The sequence below is a fragment of the Dreissena polymorpha genome, chromosome 6, assembly GCF_020536995.1.
Source record: "Dreissena polymorpha isolate Duluth1 chromosome 6, UMN_Dpol_1.0, whole genome shotgun sequence".
Lineage (NCBI taxonomy): Eukaryota > Metazoa > Mollusca > Bivalvia > Myida > Dreissenidae > Dreissena > Dreissena polymorpha.
The window spans coordinates 89,405,572-89,422,672 of NC_068360.1; the positions used below are offsets into that span (position 1 = coordinate 89,405,572).

The 17,101-nt window shown below is 36.1% G+C and overlaps 1 protein-coding gene across 1 annotated transcript; it reads left to right on the forward strand.

Annotated features, from left to right (window-relative positions):
- The first annotated feature begins 9,740 nt into the window (after positions 1 to 9,740).
- On the forward strand, positions 9,741 to 10,505 carry LOC127833547 (uncharacterized). The gene is made up of 2 exons (XM_052358854.1): positions 9,741 to 9,938; positions 10,095 to 10,505. The coding sequence occupies exons 1-2, from the start codon at positions 9,811 to 9,813 to the stop codon at positions 10,345 to 10,347; spliced, it is 381 nt and encodes a 126-aa protein (XP_052214814.1). The 5' UTR covers positions 9,741 to 9,810; the 3' UTR covers positions 10,348 to 10,505.
- Positions 10,506 to 17,101: the final 6,596 nt, after the last annotated feature.

Here is a 17,101-nt window from a genome sequence, read left to right on the forward strand (position 1 = left end):
ATATATATTTAAAAACACAGTAAACAAGGAGCTTATAATACAATTGTTGTTGTATTAGAGTTTAAAATTCGTGGTGTACTTTCAAGTACGTTCTTGACAATCAGTTAATTATTTAAAATACTATATGGCATGGTTTTTTCAAGAACGTGATATTATTCGTTGAAGCTATTTACGCTATACACATTACATTCTCGTATTATATCCTCAATGAAATATCTTGAGAGTGTCTCTAAATTATCGAACAACGTTTTTTTTCTCTAAATTTTTGGAAACCTTAAACAAATTCGGACACAAAAACAATAACTTAAGTGTCCGAAAACTTAGAGAAATTACGGTAGAAGTTTTTTGCAAGCAATCAACTGATGGTAGTTTTCCATGTTTCTCATTATCTCACACTCAATGGACGTTATCCAACAGCCTACTTAAGGTAAGGGATAAATACAACTCATTTATATAATTGGAATTAGTTTTATAACGTCAAAATGTATGAACGGTAAACTTTATATATCAATTACTTTTATTGTTAAAAAATTGAATTACACTTTCTTTACATTCAGAAACTAACCCAGATAGTAGTAAGATCACAAGGACGTGGATATGTATTTATCAAAATCTTAATAGTTTTTACCATTTGGTCCGTAATTGAGAGGCAAACGTTCAACATAAGAATGTGAATGTTTTTAAAACGTACTTCAGAGCAGTTATTTTAACTTATTTTTCATATTTTATACAAGTTAATGGCATAAATAATTCTCAGAATCATAAAGTTCCATTGAACAACTCACGTATAGAAACTAACATATGTGCGTTTTTCTAGTAGCAAATAATCTCTAATAGAACACAATACAATGATGTCAATGAATTCCATGTAAAAGTGCAAAATCTTTTTCAAATCTAGATCAGTTAATTCGCATACCATACGGTGAAAACAACAACATATTGACCTTACAAATGTTTTCATTATACATAAGTTTAAAAACGACAACAACAATTTTAATTGAGATGTATGTGTAGAAAAGATGATCAGATGGTCAGTCTTGATTATATTTATAATTTTAAGTTTCTCCAACATCTGTTATAACAAAATGTTGCCATTACAATTACCTGTATGAGAATAATTGTAAAGTCTTATATCGATGTCCATTACCGAACGTTGCCACAACGTTGCATACAAAACATTACTCGGACATTTCATCAAACATTGCAGTTTCGTTGTCAAAATGGCATATATGAAAGTTTTCCCGACGTTTTTTTCAACGTTGCTGCAACGTTGAATTTAGGTTGCATTCAAACGTTGCAGTTTGGTTGTAACAATGGTGTATATGAAAGTTTTCCCGACGGTTTTTTCCAACGTTGCTGCAACGTTGTATTTAGGTTGCATTCAAACATTGCATTTTGGTTGTCACAATGGTGTATATGAAAGTTTCCCCGACGTTTTTCCAACGTTGCTGCAACGTTGTATTTAGGTTGCATTCAAACGTTGCAGTTTGGTTTTCAAAATGGTGTATATAAACGTTTTCCTGCCCTATTTTTCCAACGTTGCTGCAACGTTGTATTAAGGTTGCATTCAAACGTTGCAGTTTGGTTGTCACAATGGTGTATATGAAATTTTCCCGACGTTTTTTTCCAAACGTTGCTATAACGTTGTATTTAGGTTGCATTCAAACGTAGTATTTTTTAAAATTTTTTTTAATAATATAAAAAATAAAATAAACAAACTATATACTGCCAACCGCTCTTTCGAGTATTATCGGCAGATATGCACACTGTCGAGTCCGTTTCCTAGAAAGAACCAGTACTAAAGAGGAGATAATAAAACGCTCCCCGAGTAGGAATCGTATTTTATAATAATACAGTTCATGCATAGCATCAATGAAAATATGATTTCTTGTAAATTTTAGAAATTCAATTTGTTTAAATTTTAAAGATCAGTTGCTTAAACTTAAAGATGCTAAAGATAAACTTTAACTCAAAATCGCCGGATAAAATATTTTGTTTAAGTTGTGTTATGCATTAAAATGGTAGAATCTAGTTCCAAAGTTTCAACAAAAAATAGTCAACATTTTTGTCTGAAACATTCAATTGTCGCCTTGGTCTAGTGGATGAGGTGTCCGCCTAGCGATCGGGGGTTGGTGGGTTCGATTCCCACTCGGGGAGCTTTTCATTAACTCTTCTTTTGGCATCAAATAATGATTTTTCTAAGAAACAAACTCGAAAATGTCCATTACTGCACTAACCGAAAATGCGGTTGGCGGTAAAAAAAAATTTGAGATTTCATATTATAAATAAAAATAGAATTTAAAAATACTGCGTTTTAATGCGACCTAAATACAACGTTGCAGCAACGTTGGGAAAAAAACGTTGCAGCAACGTTGGGGAGAAACGTCGGGAAAACTTATAGACCATTGGTACAACCAAACTGCAACGTTCGAATGCAACCTAAATACAACGTTGCAACAACGTTGGATGCCCACTGGGTAAAGGTTGAGTCCTGTTCATAACGAGCATCAACTGTTTTTCTGCAAGACAATAACCATACCTCATAAATGACGCCAATACTGAAAAAAGATAACTAGTCTTTCTCTGTTGTGTGTAGCCAGAAAACGGTAATATGGTAGCTCTAATACTTCCGGTACAAGTATGGCGCATACTAGTCGTTCAGGAAATACTCCTTACATTACATAAGTTATGTAGGCTATTTTAGTGCACCTTTACCCTTTTGCTAAAAAATACGCGCATACATTCACGAAAACCAGGTTACATAATTACAAATGCACTTTTGGACTTTCGTATACCAGATTTTTTAATGTCGAACAAGTAGGGCAAACGAGTTTTCTGTTTAGTTCGACTCTTCACCGCTTAGTTAAAGCGACTATTCACAAAATAGCCCTAGCTACACTACTCATATTTGTTCAGCATTGGCGTCTGCGTCTGCTTAGGGCTCATTAAGGTAAACGTGCATTATCTTCGTATAAATGTCATACTACAGGTATTAAGTTATTCACTTTAAATTCTTACGGGTTTGAGTCATTAAGAAAGGTCACTTTGCCAAGTTAGTAAACTCTGACCTAAATTCAGCAAAAAACATGCTCATTGTATATTAAAAAATTTCACGTTAAGTTTTGCGTTCAATATTGTCATAGCTACATATCTACTAACGATATATAAATTTAATTTTATATATCTGTGCATAGTATTTATAAAAAGTTACTTTCCATAATAAATCTCATTATCTATGGTTTCATCTCGTACACTCTCAAATGTGCCTCTCAGAGATCACGCAGCGCGCAGCAGCCGTTGGTCAAAACGAGGCAAGCAGCGGCCAGGTAAAGACATTTGCAGGAATACTTAGTTTAAATTGTGTTTACGGATTACGAAATGGATAGGAACCATAACTACTTAGAAAATAACACACGGCACAGCTGGGCCGGACGTCTATAATCGGCCCGCTGCCTACATAACGGCCTGAGGGCCGTTATGCGGCTCGGGCCGATTATAGACGTCCGGCCCAGCTCTGACGTGTGTTATCGTTTATATCACATATTTCATTCTTTTTTGGTCATTAACCAAAATTTATACATAAACAGTATTCCGTACTTTTATTTTATTCAATTGATGACGCACTTTATGACGTAATTCATGTGACGTAATTTCAATGACGAAACTACCTACATGTAAAATCTCTGGTTTTTAGGACAACGGACGTGGAGGGTTTTTATTAAACAGTTAAATATTTTTTAAGCAGCGATTTTCGAGCGATTTAAAAACGTATTTCGGATTTTGTGTTTGTCATCAGAGACATGTTATTTACGTCTCTGTTGTCATGCATAATTCAAAGCATCGATAGAAATAAAAGGAATCGCTTCAACATTCGATTTCGTAAATCATGTTTATGGGGACAGTGTTTAGCAATCGATGCAATCGTTTAAAAAAGTGTGATTTAAAATCAAAAAGATAAACGGATAGAATAACAGAAAAAAGGAATTAGAAATCTGTGTTATTTTGTTATTATAAAAACGGATTAAGGTTGTCATCGAGGTATGTGTGTCTTTTTTCTATAAATTTTGCTGTTTCAGTGTTTGATGAATCTTGTTAAAGCACAAATAGGCCTACAGACATCAATTTAATGTACAGATGAGTTTCAGTTTAAATTGATATTTGTATTATATCCAAATCTTGTTCTACGTGTTATTATAATTATGTTCGATTCTTATATTGAGTTGGAGCTTAATTTTATTGATCACCTTTGGCTAAGACTGAATGTGGACGCCATTTTGTTCAGAAGTTCTAGTCGCGCGATTGCATTATTTTCTGATATGCAAAATCGGCCCGGTGGGCTGATATTATTTAACGTAATTTCTTAGGTGCTCGATAACTGGTTCGTCCACCATATCTTGGCCCGCTAGATACGAATAACGGCCCGCTCGAGACGTCATTTTGTTACTATTTATAGTAAAGCTATGTGATATAGGTATTTATCACTTTACCTATAACACGTATATATATGAAAGAACGGCAAAGGCTTTATCAATAAGAGATTTATTAAATATGGGCCGCGACGCGACAAAACCTGCCTTAATGACATTGATGACGTTTTTGGGAAAACCCGCTTTAACTGACGTCATTGTTTTACCAGGGAAAGATTTTACTTTAGTGTTTGGTGTAAAAATAGTTATGTGCGTCTTTGTTGCAATTTTCGGAATAACATGATGAAATAGAGGTATGTATTTGGTTGTTCATGACTGTAGTGTTATGAACGTTTTTGTTTGAAATATGTAAATTTCTATTGGTTTAATAACATGAATCGTCTGAAGTGAAAGTAAAACAAAATGTTGCAGTTTTGCTCAATAGCGTTTAGAAATCTAGTAAACTTTGCTCTATTGAAAGCCATGCTATTTATGAAATGAGTTATACAACTGTATTCTGTAAGTAAATTTATACTTTGCAAGCATGTATTTATAATATATAACTTTGTGGTTATTTCTCTACTTAACCACACAGGAGGAACATAACTCAAGACTGTCTAGTTTTACGTTTCAATATAATTAGAATATTTGATTCACAGATAACTCAAGAGCATCAAACGTCAAGGCTCCAATCTGTAAAATATACAAATACACATATTAAGACATATGATTAATAATAATTTCTATAATATTATTATTAATATAAATATCCTAGAATTAATAATAACATTTATAATATGTCTTGTTCTAGTGGCTTTACAATTGCACCTGAACCGTAAACATTATTTTGCAATACAAATAATAACAAACATACAAAGCAACAAACATATCACATGACAAGAACATTGCATAGTACAGAACACACAGTTTAATTACCAATTTGTGGAACTGAATGGATTTCACTCCCTTGCTCCTTCTTCCCACGCTTTCTGTGACTGCTGCAAGTTAATCATGCACAAACATTATTAAGTGCATTTATTAGTAATGAGTTAAAACAATTCAAGATATTAAAATATTAAAAGAAAGAATTGTATCCATTGTGCAACCATTTCAACAACCGCGCAAATATATTATATGACTCAACATTACCAACATGTCAAATCCTTCTTTAAATACAATTGAAACAGTAACAATGGATTGAATGCAGTTCAATACAACCAAATACAACATACTAACCAGTAGAAGTCCTCATAACCATGTATTACTCAAATATTACACAAAGAAAACCTCTTTCTTTGTCCAACAGTTTCCCTCCAAAGACTGACAAAACCATTCCCAATAGTAAGAGAACTGACCACAAGAAATAGGTTACACATAAGTAAAATAGGGTTAAAAACCACTCGGGTACAAATAGATAGTTAAATAAATAGACATTGCTTAAACGAGTAGCGAATGGTTGTGTACGTTAATTGTTATGAGAAAATATAATTATCATTAGAGTGCATGTATTTAAGATAGATAAGTTAAATAAATACTATCATAAGTTAAATGAATACTAACATTGCTTAAACGAGCAACGAATGGCTGTGTACGTTGTTATGAAGAAAATATGATCATCAAGAGTTTTGACATTTCAAAATGGTCGCTTCTTTGTTGCCATTTAATAACTATTGTTTGTATATCACCCTTATTTTCTTCCATCAACGACAGTTGGGCCTGAAGTGTAATGGATGCGTTGAAACGCTACGAAGTTGATTGATTGAAGTTCAATTCCCGTCTCCGGAACGTTTTTATTATTTTATTTGTTATTTGCAGATAGTTACCTGCAAATTATTTATTACTTAAATTATATTGAATTTTAATCACGTTACCTTACTCTAGCTTGGTGCTAAGAAAAAAAATTAGTAGCCAAATTTCAGCACTACGATAACGACCCACATTATAACTTTATATGCTCAATGAACGACATAATCATTATCATAGATCTATAGGTATCAACAATGACTGTATTAAATTATCAATGAAGTCACATTAAAATAAATTATTTTTTACCTGAAATCAAAATATTTTATGTTTTTTATTTTTCATTTATATTTATTTTCATGCACTGGCATAAACAGTATACAATGTTAGAACTTTCAGATATGCCCTGGTCTTTTATTGGGTGGGTCTTGCGTAACTCCTATGCGCCACCCCCTTCTCCCAATAGTCTGCCGTAGTCTGGTGCTTCTTGATTCTTGAAAAATACATTTACTGCAATGTATTCTTGAATTGACATATTTTTCCATAGTTGCAATATATAATTTATTGAAACGTACCTGTAAATTTGTAAGTCTTAAATACTGCATGTACTGAGTGGCTAGGTTATATTTAGTTACACCTCGTCTGTTTTAAAAAAAAAGCATGCTTTGCATGCGTAGAACTTGGCATTGCAGACGAAAGCAATAATTTCGCGCTCTTTCTTATAACACGAGTTTTACATGGCATACCGGTATTAATGCATAGTGAATAGTTATCATCACGTGGCTGTAGAAAAACGGTGTAAATCAGTTCTACAAATAGACATGACAAAAATACATGCACTGGATTTAATTTGTTACCGCATCAAATTATTGACGGGTTTTGTTTTTCACAACTTACTCGCCGTAAGTAATTTTACACTGCTCACCAATTGCAATTAACTTCTCATAATTAATGATTGTTTACAGTACGGTAAATAGCCATAGGTGTGATGATGATTCCCGAAACCGCCTTTAATGTACTGCTTTATTTACAGGTTTTATTTCACGTATTAGGCGGCTTAGGCCTAATGCTACAACTGTGATTCATTGTTAATAAACCTGCGATAAACGTTTACTCTGTGACCGACGTCAATCAAAAATAATAATCGCTATATAACTCCGCCTCCATACACATTCTCGCAACCGATTGGACGTTAAATGTCACAGTTTGGCGACTGGAAAGTTACCCGAAAATTTCCCGTGATACATCTGTCTGCATACATGACTGTGTTATGTGGCTTGAATATACGATACGAGCATGCGGTTATCTCTTATCAATGGACTATCTATTACCACCTGGAGCTTTTATGGCGATTACATGTGGAAATCGGTACCGAATTCTCTTTTAAAGTAGGGAATATTATATACTTATAGAGAAATATCAGGGGTTTTTGCAATCGCCATTTTCATTCACATTTTTAACTTTAATCGCCAGCTGAGAGATTCAATCGCCTATGGCGGTTTTGGCGATCGGAAACGCTAACATAGCTTACTTAGTGCTGAAAAGGTGTTCGTACACATTCTGAACGTCAGAGAAATGGAGAAAAATGCTAAAGACCTTAACCTGATGGGCATATTGCAGGACGACAGAAGTTCTGATGTCACCAAAAGAGGAATGAAAAGGCAGCGTAATAGATACACGTTTAAGTTCAGTGGCAAAGTAGTGTGTCGAAGAACATTTTTATGTGTGCTATGATATCGGAAGAAGTGCACTGAAAGGTATAATGTCGCACATGTTAGAGCATGGGGTTGTGCCAAGAAACCACGGAAACATGGGCAGACGTCCTAAGCACGCGCTATACTTCGACGACGTTCAACGTGTTGTGGCGTACCTTCTGAGTTGTGCAGAGCGAGAGGGAATTCCTTTGCCAGCCGCACCACGAGGACGGGATAATATTCCCCCAACATATCTGCCGGCGAGCACAACAAAACTCGACCTGTTTTTAGGATTATCAGCAGATTTGTGCGTCGAACATAAGGATTGTCAAACTCACTGCTTTCAAATTCATTTGGTCAAGCTGCGTGCCACATATACGAATCGCCTCTCCACGGGATGATGTCTGTGCCATCTGTGAAAATTTACGGAAACGCGTGGTTGACGCTATAGAAGAGGATGACAAATTGGAGGCGACAGGCGCATACGGTGACCATATCAGACAGTCTAAAAGGGTCAGTCTATTGATAAATAACTTATACCTTTATTATAAATTTTGGGGGGAGCATATAGTCGCTGCTTCGTCTGTCCGTCCGTGTGTCCGTCCGTGCACAATTTTTGTCCGGGCTATTTCTCAGCAACTAATGACCGGAATTCAATGAAACTGTATGGGTAAGCTTCACTACCAAGAGGAGATGTGCATATTATCAGCGGGTTCTGGTCGGATGATTTTTCACAGAGTTATGGCCCTTTGAAATATTTTATAAAAAATTATTGTCCCCCCAACTACTTTGCCCTCAAGACGTTTCCTTTTATCTGAATATATAGTGCAATATTGCGACAAAAAAACCCATTGGAGAGCATCACCCATCTCGGACGGTTTCTTGTTTGTATTAAGATATGTGGAGCTGATTAATACAGAAATCCGTTTGTTATAACGGATTACATGTTGTCATATTTAGGACAACGGGACACTAAACCGTTCGCAATATTACGTATGTGTAAGCGGTTCATATGAAATAACACAATATATTCGCTTTCTATATCAACAATAAGTCATTTCTTATTATACTTTAGGAACGAGAACTGTATAGTGAGTGTGTGCGTAAAAGTCGAGAGACCCCTGAATCGAATGCTGAACGTTACCACCATTTCACGTTTGACTTCAGCCAGAGTGTGAGTCTTCCACATCATTGCAACCAAATGGGCCGCTGTATTTTCTATCCCTTAGAAAAGTACACATCTTTGGATTTCGACTAGACGGTGAGCCACGGCAGCTGAACTTCATCATTGACGAAAATGAGACGATTGGGCAAGATGGCGGCGACGCTCAAGGCCCGAATGCCGTGATCTCCATGATCGATTGGGCGATCGAGAACCATGCTCAAAATCCTATAACTTTTGCCATTCATGCTGACAATTGCCCAGGTGTGGAATCGTTTTGTATTGTATTTTTCTTTCACACATATACTGATTAAGTTAACGTATATGAAGAGTTTTTGAAAACACAATTGACGATCGCTTATGTATGAATGTATTATTTCTGATTTTTATATACTGGCCAAAACAAAAATCGCATCTTGCTCGGCTACTTCATGTGGCGAGTAATGACTGGACAACAACAAACAATCAAATACATGATGCAGATCCCAGGTTGGTAAAATACCTTACTGATGTATACTATTAATGGAATACACTTTCAGTATGACTATCTAATCGTTAATTTTTAAGCGAATAATGAAAAGACGTCGGGTTTATTTTCGAAAACAAAACACACGAACAGTAGAAAAAAACAACTGTACACAATAATAAATATTTACGACCATATAGTAATAACATGCATTTTTCTTTTTCATTTCATACAAGTTTTATCAGTTACACATATCTATATATAGGACACGCCAAATGCCACGTCGACGGAGGATTTGGACATTAAAAAAAACTCTACAGGAGGTCTGACTGCGAAAGTATGAAACAATTAGCGGCGGTCGTAAACAAGTCGTCGGTAACCAACATCGCCGTTCGATACCCAGCATGGCCATGGCGGAACTGGAAAGAGTTTCTTGGAGATCATTTAAAGGCGCTAGCTGGAATAAGGTATCATAGTTACTATATTGTTTAGTTACAATGAACACCAAGCGTAAAATAAATAATGAAAGTTAGTTATATTTGTTAAATTCATAATCATAAATGCTATTAGTATATACTATTATTTTTCGTTAATCGGGTTTAGAATATATAAAACAATTTCAGGAAGTACCAGTACTTCAAATTTTGCGTCGATGAACCTGGCTTAGTAACTGTAAGAGCCGCCGGAGACGCGACAGCCATGACAGTATGCATCTTGAAGGATTCTGCATTCCGGTTCCGGGATGCTGGTAGACCTGGTATCGTTCACGCTGCCGGGTTGAACAAGGCCAGACAACACTACCTGCATAAAACTGTTCGACCCTACGTTCGTCCTGCGTTTCAGGACCGTTTGTGTCCAGAGCCACAAGAAGATTAACTTAAGAAAAATATATTTGACATACACTATGTTTAACAGCGGTGTATGATAACAACCTGTGTGTTTCATTGTAGTGTTGTCTAGGTTAAGCTTCCTATCCATGCTGTTCGACCGTTGCTTGGCAACGATATTGAATTATTGTTCTTTTATTTATTTTTTTAATTTGCTATTTATTAAAATACGTTTAAAGACGTACTGATCGCATACGACGTAAATTATTTATTACCGCCTGTACCATTTTGATTTAATGTTGGCTCGATTCTGAGCGCGTCTAAAATGATGTTGACGTGATGTTGACGTCAACATTAAAATGGAGAGCTTTAGTAACGTTACTTCATTGCGTATATCTTCGGCATCTTTTTTCCGATTTCAAATCTGTTTGCACCAATATTTTACACATAAAATAAGCTATTAAATTTCATTAAATACTGAAAATGAATTTTTTTGTCACTAAGGCCGTTTTTTCACGACGCGATTACCGGTATTGTTTAGAAGCGGACACATTTCCATATGGGGTTTGCAAAATGGCCTAAAAGGCACTTTATGAGTTTATATGTTGTCTAAAAAGCGTGAGACAGAAATGGCATGAATGATCTACTAGTATCTGTTGCCTAAAAGGCGTGTAGCAACGAGATGTCCCAGCCTAAAAGGCGTAATTAAAGTACGGGACACTGTCTAAAAGGCGTCTACCTCCTAATACACCTCAAAATTTAGTACTCGCAACACCAGCCTTAAAGGTATACATTGTGAATGAGAAAGCAAAATACCTAAAAAAATATTTTCCAAGCCTACAAGGCATAAGTAGTGCCTAAAAGCGTCTCCCTTCAAATACAGTTTTGAAGCTCTTGACACCAGTCTAAAACATAATATAGTTTGTAAATTAGAATGCTAAACCGCCTAAAAGGCATCTTAATTGAGATAATCGATATAAATCCAGTCAGCGAAAGCGACGAATCTCAGACATTGGCTGTAACATTTAAATGATATCGCTATGGTTTGCAGATTTCAATTGAGGACAAGCTGACCAGCGAGCAGTCAAGCATGGAGCGGTCACGCTCCACTAGTTTTGACGTCACAGAACCCGCAATTAACCTGCAGGCAACATTGCATGGAATCGCACAGTCTATGGCGCTTATACAATCTGAGATTGGGCAATTGAAAAGATCAATTCGCTCAGATGATTCCGAAATGACCGGACCGAATGAAGCCCCGGATACGCTGAATGCAAAGCGACTCTGCACAGATCCCGGGTCTTCCAGAGATGATGACTCAGAGATAGAAAATGCATCAGTCACGGGATATTTTGAGGGTCCGGAGGCGCTAGACGGGGAAATCGCGGATTCTAAAGGGCGAGGAGGAAACTGGCGCGCCGATCAGCCAGACATTGGCGTTCTTTTGTAATTCTGCGCTTAGGGGAAAAGCAAAAAACAAAAAGGCACAGGAATTGTTTAAGAAATATTGTCGACCGGAAAATGTAGAAAATCTGCAAGTCCCCAGGGTGAATGACCAAATATGGCGGCAACTCAATAACAACCTGAGATCCCAAGACTTCCTACTCCAGACGTCGCAGAAACTGTCCTGCATTGCCACGATGCCTTTACTTAAGGCCATGGACACAGTTAAACCAACAGGACACTCCAAATTGAAAGAGCTTCTTGGTAATATATTTAAAATGCTTTCATATTCCATCACATCAACTTCTGCTATGCGACAAAAAAGAATAAAAACACAGCTCCTGCCTTCGTTTAAGGTGCTATGCAAACCAACACCCTCTGCTGCTTTGCTGTTTTGCGACAAACTGGAGGAAGAACTGAGAAAATTGAACGAACCGAAAATCACATTGACAAATCAGCTTTTTTTAAGGCGAAAAACGGGCACGAACAACGTTCGTGCCAACAACAATACCGTCTACCCTCATGATCGGAAGCAACCGTACACATTCAAACAACAACGCCGGGGCAGAGGCAGGCCGTTCTACAGGAACAGAACACAAGCTCGCAGACCGTATCAGCCTGAAAGGCAGTCTCGCAACAATAAATGTAAGTTATTTAAGTGTGAACAATACAAACGAGAATTTTAAAGCGGGGAAAACAGCCAATGCAATTCACGAATGGGAAAAAATAACAAATAATGAATTGATCTTGCTGACCGTCCGGGGTTATAAAGTGGAACTTTCCAGTACTCCCATTCAAGAATCGGTGCCGAAACCATATCAATATAAACATGATAAAAAAACAAAAATTAGAGCGGAAATTAATCGATTCTTATCTCAAGACATTATCGAGATTACTGATAATGATACTTCGGGCGAATACATTTCAAACATATTGTCACGATCAAAAACGGATATAGTTATACGACTCGTTCTCAACCTTAAAAAATTCAATGAAGATTTTGTAAAAAACGTTCTTTTCAAGATGGAAGCTTTACAATCGGTAATTACGGCCATACGCGAAAACTGTTATTTCGGTTCGGTTGATATAGCGGACGCTTTCTATACCATTCCAATTTGTGAATCAGACAGACGCTACTTCAGTTTCGTTTTTTATAACACTAAATTTCAATTTAAAGCGTTAATTATGAGATATAAAAAGTCACCCTACATATTAAGTAAAATTTTGAAACCGTTGTTTTTGACATTGTAAGATTAAAAGGCCACATAAGCACTATTTATATTGATGACACGTGTCTTCAAGGGCAGTCGTATGAAACATTCAAAAATAATGTTACTGATACTGTTCAAATTCTCGAAAAACTGGGATTTACGATTTCTATAGAAAAGTCAGTTCTGGAACCTACTAATAATACGTTTTGGGGTGTCGTACTGTGTTCCGTAACCATGACGGTGCAATTAACAACATCAAAATGTGAGGATATCATCAACATGGGTACATCTGTTACTTCTAAGAAGCGCGTTCCATTACATCAATTTGCGAAACTAATCGGGAAACTAGTAGCAGCGAGACCAGGTGTCCAGCACGCGCCATTATTCATAAAACCACTCGAGAAAGAAAAAGAACTCTCGTTAAAGAAACACAAAGGAATTTTCAAGAGTTCAGAAAACTAATGCAATTACCGCGGGTAGATGCTATAATGTATACCGACTCATCTTCTAAAATGTGGGGAGCTTTTGACAAGACTGATAATTACAAAACAAAAGGGTTTTGGTCAGCTGATGAACAGAGATTACACATGAATGTTTTAGAGTTGAAAGCATGTGAACTTGGTCTGTTATCGCTTTACAAACAAAGGTCAAATATTCATATACACGTATCTATGGACAATACTACAAGTGTCGCATACATCAACAAATATGGTGGTAAAATAAAAATTCTAGAAATCTGGCACGGAAAATTTAGACGTGAGCTATTGATAAAAACATTTTTATTACGGCTAATCACATAAGCGGGAGTAAAAATCATACAGCAGATAAATTAAGTAGGACAGGCAATGCTGATCTTGAATGGGACTTATCACATGAACTGTTTGATAAAATCAACCAGTTGTTCCCAGATATACGCATAGAATATTTGCGTCGCAATTAAATGCAAAATTGAAAACGTATGTCTCTATATCGCCAGACCCAACAGCCTTTGCAATAAATGCATTTTCTATAACATGAAATAACCAAAGTTACTACGCATTTCCGCATTTCATAGCCCGGGTACTTCAAAAGGTAGGAAACGACCAGACCGAACAGTTGTGCCTTGTAGCTCCAATTTGGCCTACCCAAACGTGGTGGCCAACTTTTGTTCGTCTGATTGTCGCACCATGCCTGCTACTTTCAAACCCACAAACAATTCTCAGCCTCAGCCATGGAAAAATACATCCACTGAAGAACATGCAACTTTCCCTTTGTCCTATATCAGGGCGTCATTGCAAAACGCAGGCATTTCGGAACAGTCTCAGAACATTATCATCAACTCAGGGCGAAATATCACACGCAAACATTACCAAACATTTATTAAACAGTGGCTTAATTTCTGCAATGGGGAAGGAAAACCCCTTGAACCGGATATAAAATTAGTAATACATTTTCTAATCCTCTGTATGACAAAGGATTCAGTTACAGTGCAATAGGTGTTGCACGTTCGGCTGTGAGCTCTTTCTTAAATATTGTAGGAGGTATGAACATCGGACTGCACCCACTCGTGTGCCGCTTTATGAAGGTAGTTTTCAAAAGTCGGCCAGCCTTACCTCGCTACTCATCAATATGGGACGTGCAAATTGTTTTGGATTTCCTGAAATATGATCAATCAAACACATTATTGATGCCTTCCAGAAAACTTAGTATACTTTTCTCCTATTATCGGGACAAAGATGTCAAAAGGTACATGTGGTATGCGTAAATGATGTAAAAATATATAACACAGCGACTACTATAATAACCCACACTTATTGAAAGCGTCTAAACCTAGGAAACATCAATCACCGTTCATCTTCAAACGTTTCAGTCCTGATAAGAATGTGTGTACTGTGCGCACCTTAGAAGACTCCTTAGAACGAACACATAAGTTACGAACATCAGATTAACTACTAAATTCTACCGTGAAGCCCCATGGGTCCGTTTCGAAACAAACAATAGGTAGATGGATTAAAGAGACTTTGCGGCAGGCAGGTATTAGTGACCGTTACAATATAAAGAAGTGAGACTACAGCTGCTGGAGTAGTATTGAATTATTATTATAAACAATTAGCAGGTCCTTTATTTAAGGCAAGTAACCGATTGCCCAAACAGTACAAAACAGCATAATACAGCACAATACAAAACAACATAAACACAAATAAGAATAAAGATGGGGTCACCGCCTTGAAACGACAACATCAAAAGCGAAAATGTTCGGTGTGCAATCACAATATAAAGAAGTGAAACTCCAGCTGCAGCCATTATAGACACTGCAGGATGGAGTAATGGAGAAACATTCGATACATATTATGACAAGCCCTTGGATAATGGGATTTCTGAAATGTCACTGCAGCAAGTACTTTTGAATTAGTTATCATTTGTTAGTTGTATTTGAAATAATTATTGATATTATTGCGATATGACATGAATATAGAACATAATTTTATGTTGATAATTAGTATCAATAATGTTTTGATTTGAAGTAAAAATTGGACGTACTCGTTTAGTTTTATGTGCTTTATTGCACATCAGATTATAATACAAATTATTCGATCCTTTAAGCTTCATGCGCGGTTACAGCGGTACATATGTTCGAATAAATGAATGGCTAATAATCCAAGCTAAAGATAATTTCATTCAGCACCTTTATTATCATATTATGAGCGATGCAATGTATATACAAAAATCACTCATAATATCATGATATTTGCAAAATAGACTCTTAAGTCTGGGGGGCCAATTCGGGAGTTTATGTGTAAGATGAAATTATAGGATTGAACGAGACTTACTTGTAAGGTGAAGTTTAATCCTGGTTTCATCTCAAACAAAACGCAAAAAGGGCCCAAACACCAACCCGCATCCACCCATAACAATTCTAAAATTTTGCAAACATCATTCTTCGGTGTTACTCTAAAATATTACCAACGGCTGCTGCGCGCTGCGTGACCTCTGTGTGGGCCCTTTGGGAGTTTTGTGTGAGATGAAATCCGGATTTAACTTCACCTTACAGGTAAGTCGCGTTCAATCCTATATCGAGGTTGAGAGCTCTGTCTTACAATTTAGCTTAACACTGTCGCTTTTTACTTTGAAAAGTACAAAAGTGTGAACCTGATTTGTGACACCCTTGTGTACTTGCTGTTAAAATTAGTACAGTAGAGTTAGCGATTGTGTTCCGCGATTAATCGCTTAACAAACGCTAAAAAATAAGCGTTTTTAACCGATTTAACCGCTTAATAGATTTCAGCGGTTATTAAGCGTTTTAAACAGATTTCAGCGGTTTTTAAGCGTTTTCATCCGTTGAATTGAGCAACCACTTTTGTTAAACGATTTTACGCGCTTAATCGCTACGCATGCGCATTTGTTCATACCGCTGAAAAGCGCTGAATAGGCGGAGCCTAACAAAGGTAGGTGTGTCAAACAATATTTATTTAAAGATCCTTGCTTATCCGTGTGTTATCCATTGTCAGTTTGAACGTTATAATTATTTTTTACAGTTATTGTGTATCAAACTAAAGTATATGTTATTTAAGAAATATCATCTCTCATTGCAAATCCTAACACAAATACTGAAAAAAATATATGTAGGATACTGTTTGTGGAATAAACATAATTCAATATTATATGAAGGGATTGACGTGAAACACGATCACATTTTTATTGTCAGACTTAATTCTCGTGTTTGATAACGATAAATGTGTCGTTATTAATTGTCGATGGAAACAGTATTTTTCAAATAAAATATTTTATGGATACCTTTATAGTGAGCGTGCAGATTGAGAGAAAAACTAGAAGTGTCGTGATTTTTGTGTTGTTGTTTTTTATTCTATGAGAGCCGTAATGTTCGTTTATATAGTATGTAAGTACATTATAATGACATGAAAATTCATTTAAATGTTAGTCAGTGATAATTCTAACCACATAAATATTGTTTTAAAACGGCAACCTATTTTCGCGCACTGTGGGACGATCGTCGTTTAATTAAAACGCGTTAGTTATACGTGTTACTATTACTGTTTACTTCTGTGTCTATTTGAATCATTAAAAATAATTGATTATTAATTCATTGGTTATGACAGATTAATATATAAGTTGAAAAGTTTACTTTTTTAAACTAAACATCTTCATGAC